This window comes from Oenanthe melanoleuca, chromosome 3, assembly GCF_029582105.1.
Source record: "Oenanthe melanoleuca isolate GR-GAL-2019-014 chromosome 3, OMel1.0, whole genome shotgun sequence".
NCBI lineage: Eukaryota > Metazoa > Chordata > Aves > Passeriformes > Muscicapidae > Oenanthe > Oenanthe melanoleuca.
Genome location: NC_079336.1, coordinates 95,110,589 through 95,121,062, shown reverse-complemented (window position 1 = coordinate 95,121,062; position 10,474 = coordinate 95,110,589). Strand labels below are relative to the sequence as shown.

At 37.0% G+C, this 10,474-nt stretch overlaps 1 protein-coding gene across 2 annotated transcripts in view; it reads right to left on the bottom strand.

Moving 5' to 3' along the window:
- Positions 1-4,973: 4,973 nt before the first annotated feature.
- The window catches only part of PPP1R21 (protein phosphatase 1 regulatory subunit 21), a 32,510-nt gene continuing 27,009 nt past the window's right edge, over positions 4,974-10,474 (bottom strand). For both annotated transcript variants that reach the window (XM_056487839.1, XM_056487840.1), the window contains exons 20-22: positions 9,834-9,932; positions 8,162-8,290; positions 4,974-6,343 (exon numbers count right to left, since the gene is read on the bottom strand). In XM_056487839.1, the coding sequence (XP_056343814.1) occupies positions 6,314-6,343; positions 8,162-8,290; positions 9,834-9,932 (258 nt within the window). In that variant the 3' untranslated portion in view covers positions 4,974-6,313. The remainder of the gene's footprint in view (positions 6,344-8,161; positions 8,291-9,833; positions 9,933-10,474) is intronic.

Sequence of the window (10,474 nt, the reverse complement as noted above, 5' to 3'; positions counted from 1 at the left end):
GGACACACTCAGTCCCTTAGCAGAGGGAATAAGTGGATCAATACCTCCTCTTTTGCATAAATGCCAAGAACTGGAAATAATTTCTAATATTTTTCTATATACTATATATTCTATATATTCTACATATTCTATATACTCTAAAATGAGTCCTTCAAACTCTCATATACTCCTGCACAACATTCAATGAAACTTTTTTTCCTGTTTAGCTTCCACGTTAGCTCTTCCCAATGGTTTTGAAGTATTCAAGGGTATTAATTTCTCATATCTCCTTGAAAAAAAAAAAATCTGATTTTCCTTTGCTGAAACAGGTGTATATGTTTTCAAGACAAGATTATTCTTCTCCAGTAAATTCTGCTCTCATTTTCTCTTCCAAAATAATTCAGTGCAATATAAACTCAAGCATCAGAGAAAAAACCTGATACTAAGATTTAAGATTCCTTAATATATATTATATATTATATATTATATATTATATATTATATATTATATATTATATATTATATATTATATATTATATATTATATATTATATAAACATATATTATTAAATATTTTACTTTGATGAACAGTATATGCAGAAAAATTAGAACAATTAAAAGTTATTTCTATTGTAAATACAATTTGAAGAGCATTTCACAGAAAGATACAGTATTATATGTTGCTAGAGGCAGTTTTAAAACTCACTCAACATTTTACAACACTAACAAATTCAGTTTACATTGCTGACTATATTTAAATTGATCTTAACATGATTTGCAGCATATTGCCTGTTAACAAAATGTTTACCATCTGTGACTATTTTATCAAAAGTGAAACCTGCCAGTTCATATCTGGCTAGAACCAAATATTTGTAAGTGGAGACAGAAAAGCACTTGTTTCTAGACTTATTTTAACTCTTTCCTCTAGTGCTTTCCTTTTATTTTAGCAAGAAACTTTTGCAAAAGTCCATCTTAACTAAAATTTTGCTTTGAAAAATCAAATTCTCCTTGCATTAAACAAATCCATCTTTCTCTGAGTACAATTGCTATTAAAAACTTACAAGCTTAGTATATTCACTATATAAATGATGTATACTTATTACATAGAAATTAGTTATAGAAATTTAGCATATTAATGTCGTTTTTGTGAGAAATTGTGTCCTTGCTAGCTTCAAATATTCCTGATCTCATAGGCTAGATCAGTAGTCTAAGGGAAACTTGCTCTGGCCTGCTTGTTTGGACTAAAAATAAACCAGACTTTCCAGACTTCAAAAGAAACTTTTGGTCAAGTTGATTGTCCCCTCTCCAGGTTCGTATTTTCTGTCCAACCCTGCACATGCTACTGACAGCTTGAAAATCACAAAGGATAAGGTGCAGCACCAGTTCCAGGATTACAGCTGTTCCCTATGTCAAAGGCTGGAGTTAATGAAACTGCACTGAAATTCTCAGCTCAGACCTTTTCAAGCTCATAACTTCATTGAAATAATCCTTCTTGGATACAGTGTTCTGCATTTACTATTCAAGCACAAACTGAAGACTTTTAAATCTGGCAGAAAATAAACTTGAAGCTTTAAGGGAGAGCAGGCAAGGATGAAGGCTCTGTCTGGGGCAGAAAGGGTGATGTAAGGTGATGTAACACTCATTTCAGAAGCAAAGGACTTTATAGAGACAGAGCCTGCAGGAAGCTACAGACCACCATTGACTAGATGCCAAGCCAATTCATGAAAGGATCCCTAGTGCCTAAAATAACTGGAAATTACCTGGACTCTTAAGCTTTGTGGGTTTAACTCTTCACAGGACAAAGCCATGTTGTTTATGGGAGACCATAACTACAATTTTGACACCAGGCCTGCAACAGCACAAAGGCTTCTTCATTAGTTAAGACCTCATCAGCTTAGAAAGTTTTGGACTCACAGGGTGAATCAGTGCTAAAACAGATAAATTATGCTTTCTACTATTATGCTATCTCTGCAATTTCCATGGAAGAAGTTCATAACCAGAGTTCTTTCAGGGCTGTTAGTGGGGTGTCTTGCCCTGAAAATTAAGCCCAAGGAGACTCACACTTGTTTTATTGCAGCAAGGAGCTGGGTGATCCTGAACAAGCCCTGATGTGTCTAAAGCTGCCTACACACACAGCAGAGGCAGACAATGAGAACTGGCCCAGGCAAGTTTCCATGTGCTGCAGTTCACAGCCCTGCTTTACAAAGGTCCCCAAAACTCTTCCCTGTCCCCCTCTGTAACCAAGCTGGCAGCACTGCAGGCACAACTGCACTTAAAGGAAGTGATTAAAAGAAATATTCAGGAATTTGAGCAAAAATGGCCTCTTCTAAAGAAATGTGGTTTGAAGTCAGAGCTGAGCAATACTGCAGGTAGTGACAGAGGCAGAAAATGCCACAGAACAAGCATTCTTAGAGCAGCATCCAGCCTTCATGGGAGGAAGTAATCAGACCTCTGGCAGCAATTACAAGTTTTTACTGCACTAAGCTTTGTTTTTATTATGACCCTGCTGTTGCTAAGATAGTGCTCTCAAATTACCTTACATACAGACTGTATTAAACAACAGGTTTGCCCAATTTACAGGGCCAGATGGTTCTCCAAAGTTTAATATATCATTGGATTTACACTAATAAAAAAAACCCCACAGCCTTGATACTGCTCAGCCAAGCCAGTAAATAACTTCTTCTCCTGATAGGCACGCTGTGGATACAAAGTTGATTTTCTTTCCTGTTTGCAATTGATGCCTTGCATGGCAGAGCAAACCTGTTTTTTGGAGCCATAGGAGCAGTGTTCAACAGTGAAGTCAGCATCCAGGAAAGATGCTGGACCAAAGCCCTTCACACCAAAACTTCATCTGCCAGTGAGGAAAGGTAGGGCAGGTGAAGCAGCAGGATTATAAATACAAATTAGAAATGAAGGTGGCTTGGGGAAAAGGGAAAATAACCACATAAACAGCCAAAGGGAGGAAAACAAACTGTTCCAGCCTGGATATTTACACCCATTGAGAATGCATTTTACACCCATCATGCCATGAAATGTTGAACTGGTTCAGAATGAAGGGATTAACAAGAGACACCAACAAGAGACCAACACCACCAACTTTAAACCAACACTTCAGCTGGCTGCTGTTTAAATTGTAGATGCAGCAATTAAAAATAATCATTGTTCAAACAGCAATGGGATGCACCCTTGCACAGCTTATGAGGACAGCCTAAGATTCCTGTTTTGGAAGTTGAGCTTTCAGGCAGGGAAACCTCTGACCTCCAGGAGTTTAGGGCCTTTTAAAACAGACAATGGCTTTGGTGCTCCTTGGGCAGTTTCAAACTAATGAGGCAGTGGTTCCTAAGAGGGCAATCTTGAAGTTAAATTAATGCCTGATTACAACAAGTATTTATTTTGAATGCACAGAATATTTACTGGAGATGAGCTTTCAGAAATCTAGGACAGCTGAACATTTTGAAAGCCTTGAATGTGTTAGTGTAACTTTAGAACAAAGCTCAGGAATATATATATTTTTTTTTTAATCCAATTAAAACCATTAAAATAGTGCTGTTTTCTGAATTAGCCACTTAACCTGAGAGTGAGAGATTATTCATGAGGCACCTGACATTATGGAGAAACTAATTAAGCACTCAAAAATGCTTTAAAAATTTGTGTCATAGTGAACTGTCATCAAAAAGGTAACTGACATTAGGACTTTTCTTTAACCCTGGTTTTACACTGTATTGTGCTAAAGGTTGTTACACTTTACAACACTTTCTCACTAGTATCCCCAATTAACCACCTAGAAGGCAAACATTCACACTGCACATTTTTGAAGAATTATTTTTGAAGAATAATTGTATTAGTAAAATTTGCTTGTCCAGATTCTGCACATTCTATGATACTCTGCATAAACCATTGTAAACAAATTAGTTCAAAATCATTTTTATGGAAAACTTTGCCTCAAAGATTTTTGGCTGCAATGTTGAAATAAGTCTTCAGTTTTTTAATAGCAAAGCCTTGTGCAGTAAGCATTTAGACATTTAACAGCATTTGAGATATTGAGAAAGATTCAGCAGCACCTGGTTAGCAGATAATAAGCACAAAGAGTTGGTATTTCCACTTGATTCAATTTCTAATGCCACAGAGTTAAATCCAATATCATGTGCCCCCTTACAACACTATTACAAGCAGTACCAAAACACTGATTTAAAATTTCTTTTGCCAGATTTTATTTTTGGGTATTGATAGTTTACAGTTATCTAGAACTTACTCAAAAAATTTCCCTGAAAAACTGAAAGTAGCTTAAGTGACCAGAATTGTCTCTTTTTGAGCATGGTTATTGCTTGGTGAGGGGGACACCCAGATATATGCCCAAATAAGACTGCAAAGAAAAAATCCTGATAAACTGATGTACATTGGAATTGTACATAAATGCCTATACATTCTACATGAATTTCAGCTTGGATACTGGGGTATACTCTGACCATGCATTTGATTTTTAAATGCAATTTCTAAATATATACTATTTTTATTCAGTGTGTAAAAATGGCTTAAGCAAAACCCTTTTGTAAATGCAGCAACCTATGAAAAGTAGTATCAGCAACAGTATCAGTTCAGCAATTTGATTCAGAGAATTAAAATAACTGGATTAGTACCTTCAGTGCAAGATGAAAGTTCTCAGAAAAGGCAGCTTCAAAAGAATTGGAAGAAAGCAATTAGCTCCCAACCCTAAATGAAACAGTTGAAGCTGTATCTGCTTCCATGAAATGGCTGGAGAGAAAGTCAACACTTCCCAACCCTCATTAGCACCAGCACATAGTTTTTAATTCAACATCAATAAGACACCCTGCAGGCTCTCCCCATTTCCTCTCCCTTTCACAACCACTTCTATTTTGCATTCCTGAAAGGAAAAACTATCAGAACAAAGAGAAGCACTGAGAGCATCTAGACTGGTGCAACACCATCAGCAACAGCTGGAACACCCCACCACAATGTCACACTCTACAGCCAGAAATAAGGAAAAACTCAAGCTGGCTTCATGTGGTTGGTTTTATTATTACATACTGATAATACATTTCAACACATCTGATATCAGAGTAAACCCCTGTGGGACAAATAAGTGCCATCATGGAAATTATGGAACAGAAGATTGGTGTGGAAAATGTGAAGCAGCACAGCATCTGATTAAAAAAAAAAACAAAAAAACAAAAAAACAAAAAAACCAAACAAACAACAAAATAAAACCCCCTAAAAAAACACAACCAAAAAACCAACCAAACAAAAACCAAACCAAACTCAAAACCAACAAACCCCACCCCCAACAACAAATCAATGCCGTGAAAACTTGTTATATTAAAATTCCACTTGAAAAAAAAATTAAAAAAAAAAAAAAAAAAAACTTAGGAGAGGCCTAAAGTTCATACTTCTGAACACAGGAAAAGCCATGTGCATCCCCACAGTGAATCCATCACAACTTAATTCCATGAAGACCTTTTGCAAATTCAGTATTTAAATCTTCTACATATTTCATTTTCTTCTTTACTGTAAGAGAGCACAGTAAGCTGATCTATTCTACACACATTGTTTCACTCTTTTGGGGCAAATGACAATCACAGTTTCCTCTAGCCTTAAACAGCTATTTTAACCAATATATATATATACATACATGTGTAAACAAAATGTTATAGAAATGGCTTAAAGCAATTTCATTGAAGTAGCCCAATTCAGCTATTTGTGCTCTTTACCTCCAAATCCAAAGTGCCAAATACAAGCAGGAAAGGTTTCCACCGTTGCAGTCTAACAATGATCCCATTTACTTGGTGAATTTGTAAAAATCATTTCAAGCCACAATTCCAATTAATTCTAGAGGGCTGAGAACAGGAGTAATACATTTACAGTAACTGCACAGCTTGCATGGCCAAAAAAAGGCTCCAAACTCATTTTTACACTGTTATTAACAAGTAATGGAATGTACATGTGCTGACCATTAAATGTAGAACTCAAAAATAGACACCTACTGCACCAATCCAAATTTGTTAATGCAGAAACATATTTGAAAATATACAAAATCTGAAGTTGTTACATGAAATCAAAACCTGGTTTTAAAAAGTGCACAGTAAAAACTGAAGGTAATTACTATATAAATTATCCACAGAATGTGTATTTCCTGGTTTAGAGCCAACATTAAGTTCTGTTTTATCTGTTACAAGTTCTAAATATTTTAAAGCCATTTACAGCACCAATTCAGTTTTTACTAGACCCAATATCAGCCTCTGCTTCCTGGAACAAACAGGAACTGGATAATGAATGGTCACTATCTGCATCCTGGGCAGCTTCCAAAGACTCAGCTGTAAACTATCGATTTTTGTTCTTTTTAGAATTTCCCTGCAAGAAGAAACAAGCAGATAGAATGTTATCATTCAGGTAAGGAAATCTAGACATGCAACATACAAGATCTGATGTCTGATAATTTATGCCTACAGCAAATAAGGTACAGTCAGACTGAAAACGAACAGTTCACAGACTTCTAATTTTTGACTGATTATAACCATTAGCTCTGAAAATTCCTCTAGTTCTGTAAGCACAGCAGAGGCAAGTACCAGATATCTCAAATAACCACAAGAGTTCCTTACTACAACTGAAACTTGTGAAAGACATTTGAGGGACATCCCAAGACACTCAATTGTATTAATTACCACTAATATTGTAAGGGCAGTGAAGGTAAGTCAAATTATAATCCACCTTCAGGCGGTATTCCAAACAACTTCTTATACAATAAATGCATCAAATTAAAAATCAATCCCCCACCTTACTGGGTTTTTTTTATAAAATAAATTTTATTTGAATTCAGGTTGTACAGATTATTCCTAGTTCAGAACAGAGCTTGTTCCACAGCCAGCCAACTCACATTTGACCTGCAGTAATTCCACAAAGGAATTAGGGAGCTTAAAATAAAGTTTTGTGCAATAGTTACTTCCTGGCAATTCTCAGTCTTCCTATTTCCTGAAGATAACATTTGTTTTGAATCTAACCAACAACTCTCTCCAAGTGATAAGGGCTTTAACTGCATAATTTGGATTTCAACTGCATCCCCTTCTACATTTGGTAACATTTGAAAACCTGTGTGGCTTCTGCTGTGAGATTCTGAGGTCCTCACAGACAGAGTACCAATTCAACTCTTAGAAGTATGGCAAGTGAGAAATCTCAAAAAACATTTTATAAAAACATTAAGTGCTGTGGTCAGAATGCAGCCAAGAGCTTCCTTCTGGAAACACAAGGGCTTATACACCACAGAGTAATTTTAAAAAATACAATGCCAAGATAAAACACTCAGAAATCTGAAGAAAGGCAGGGGGAAGAGTTTACTCTAAAAAACGAAAAACACCATCACAGGATCTTTAATCAGAACAGGGATTTTTAAATTATTTTTATTTTTTTAATCCTTCAGTGACACCTGCTTCCATGCATCCCACAATTAAGGAGAATAATGATAATTTAATTGTTTCACAGTTAGACAAGCTAAGGGCAAAGACTTTCACAACATCTGTTCCTCCCTAGAAGCATCAGAATAGGCTATACCATGGTTTAATCACTGGTTGCTCAAAAAAGCAGACTTTTGTATTTTTCATCATTAGGTAAGTTAAAAATCTGTTTCTGACAAGTGGGCAGACTCCTTTCCTGTAAAGAATTTAAGTGTGCATTTCAAGCTCACAGAAGAATACAAGTGGCAAATTTTTCATTCCTACAGGAGGGACAGACGAGCTGGAATATGGAAATAAAACAGAGAAAGAAACCAGCTGCCAAGGACAGAGTATGCTGCAACCAAAAGGATTGCAGAAGGGACACTTCTACCCAGAACTTAATCATAACCATCCAGCCTCACCAGCTGGATTTACAAATAGTTCCATTTTCACCACATTTAAACAAAAAAATTGTGTGATCTGCCATCAGAGGGTACACTTGGAGAACCTAATGTGAAGCAGTGACATGAAGAGCTTGTTCTTTCCCACATGAATGTTTTGCAAGAATTTTTCCATCACTGAAACTTGAAGGAGCAAGTTTGGAGTTTTCTTTCCAACTGGCTCAGAGTAAGAATCAGAGCTTGTGAAGTGGTTTGTGCAAGGACAGTGCTGCAGGAACACCAAATGTGACACTCACACCCCCAGCTGCAGCCAGGGTCCTGTGCCAGCACTGCCAGCTCACCTTACTGGTCATCTTTAGTGTGTCAATCTCTTCCCTTTGCTTAGTCAAGGTTTCATTCATACTGCACAGATGGTCACTCATCATGCTTAACTGGTCCTCGTAGCTCCTCTTTGTTGTCATCAATTCATCCTAAGAGAAAAATAAAATAACCAGAGGTCCTGGCTCAGTATTAGTGATACCTGGCAAAGCAGCACGCTTCCACCTCCACTTCTGATGCTAAGTGTGTGCCATTCAGCTAAAAAAAAAAAAGCCCTGTTTTAAGAAAGGAAGTCAACAGCTACTTTTCTTTTACCTGAAGTCTGAAGCATGGTTTGTTCCCTTCATTTTTGTGTTGTTTCCTTTAGATTTCTCCCCCATTTTTTATGGCTTACATAAAAGAATAACAGCTAAGTTTTCCACCATTGCTTCCAGCCAGGAAACAAGTAATGTTTACAGGGTTAAAGTGTGGCCTGCACAAGAACACACATGGCATTGAAAGCTGAAGGAATCCCCACTCCACAAGCAGCTAGAGAGAGCTATGATCTGTCTGAGATTAGAGACATGGGGGATAGTGTGCATGACTAGAACACAGCAATGAAGGGATACACACACTTTGGGAAGGACAGAAGGCAAGAAATCATGCTCTGTGTGAAGAGGTGGCTTGAAGACTATTAAATCTTCTAAGTAGGAGGACAACAGGGTGACATGACAGACATCTGCTGCAAGCAGATAAAAACCTCCCATCCACAGACCCTGATCCTCAGAAGGGATTTCAACTACTCTGACATGTCCTTGAAGAGCAGCAAGCTGGAACACAAGCAACTGAGGAGTTGTCTTGAGTATGCAAAGAATTTCTTGACTCAATGGGATCAAGAGATGCTCTCTGCTGGACCTGCAGTTGGGAATTAACATCTCGGGCCAAGTTCAACATCAATTGTGGAATTTCTTAAAGGGACAAATCAAAAAAGTGTTTAAAAAGAATTGTTCATAGGCACAACAGTTCAAAGCTTCTAACATCTTCATGGCCTGTATGGAGCAATTTTGCAATTGAGCTCCTGTATGGAGCATCACAGACAGATGAGCAATAATGATATGAACTAAGTGTGAAGAAAACACAAAGGAATTAATGAACTGTGTATTTATTTATACTTTATTGTACTACTGGCTCCTTCCTCAGCTGTGTGGAGGAGAAGGACAAATGGACAGGACACTCACAGGATGATGTAAGAGTTGATTTTTGCTAACAACAGCTTCTTAAAGATTACCCCAAAACTATCTTTGCTTAGTATTAAGGTATCTATATTAAAAAAATTCAAATCAACCTGGCATTTTTTAAACTTTCAGATCCAGGTGCAAGAAAGGATTAAGAATTCCCTGTATCATCTGAAATCAAATCACACAACCACCCCCTCTCTGGACATTACAACTCTAGTTTTCATGAAAATCCTTGACATCAAATGTGCTAAAATACACAGGTTTGGCCACTATAACCTTTTCTTAGAAGCATGTTTCACTTCAACTTTATACCTAGAATTTCAAGTGTATTAAGGCTCTTCTCTACCTACCACTAGACTTTTTATATTCCACAACTCAGGGCCTAATAATGGCATGGCCAGGCTAGATGGTTATAATTTTTCTTCTCCAACTTCTCCTTACAAAATGCATCTATTACATTACAGAACAATTTACTTGCCTGTAATCTGGTGATGTTTTGACTGGAGAGCTTCAGCTCTTCTGTGAGCGATTCCTTGGACTTCTCTGCCAGAGAAAGTCTTTTGGCAAGTGCTCGACACTGCCAGGGACAGGATAGGGAGGGTACAAGAGACAAAAGTCAGTTCCAGAGTATTGCCCTGTGGCATCCTTAAGTGGCTGCTTTGGACTTTTCCATCTTTCTGTGATACTTGGAATTCAAGAAACTCAGTCAGAGCTTGTGCACATTTTTAAATGCAGAGGTAATAGAATGGTTAGCATTAAAGGTTTCATTTTACAGAGCTACCATATTGCCAATCCTCTAAATATTGTATTTTTCACATAACTGCCACAGAAGTTTTCATAAGTAAAAAGCAATACAAACAACTCACTTCATACAAGGCTCAAATACCACAGAAAAGATGGTTCCTCCCTACTATGTCATCTTCCATTAAAAAAATATATTTAAGAGGCTTTTCTCTGTTAACCTGGAGCTTTGGTGTATTCCACATCATTTATTACACAAATCAAAACAGCCACTACGTTCAAGAAAAGTTCCCTCATGACTTGAAATGAAAAGGAAACCATAGATACAATGAATCATCTTGTTCATTCTTGAAGCATAACTTATGCCTAACAGCCAAT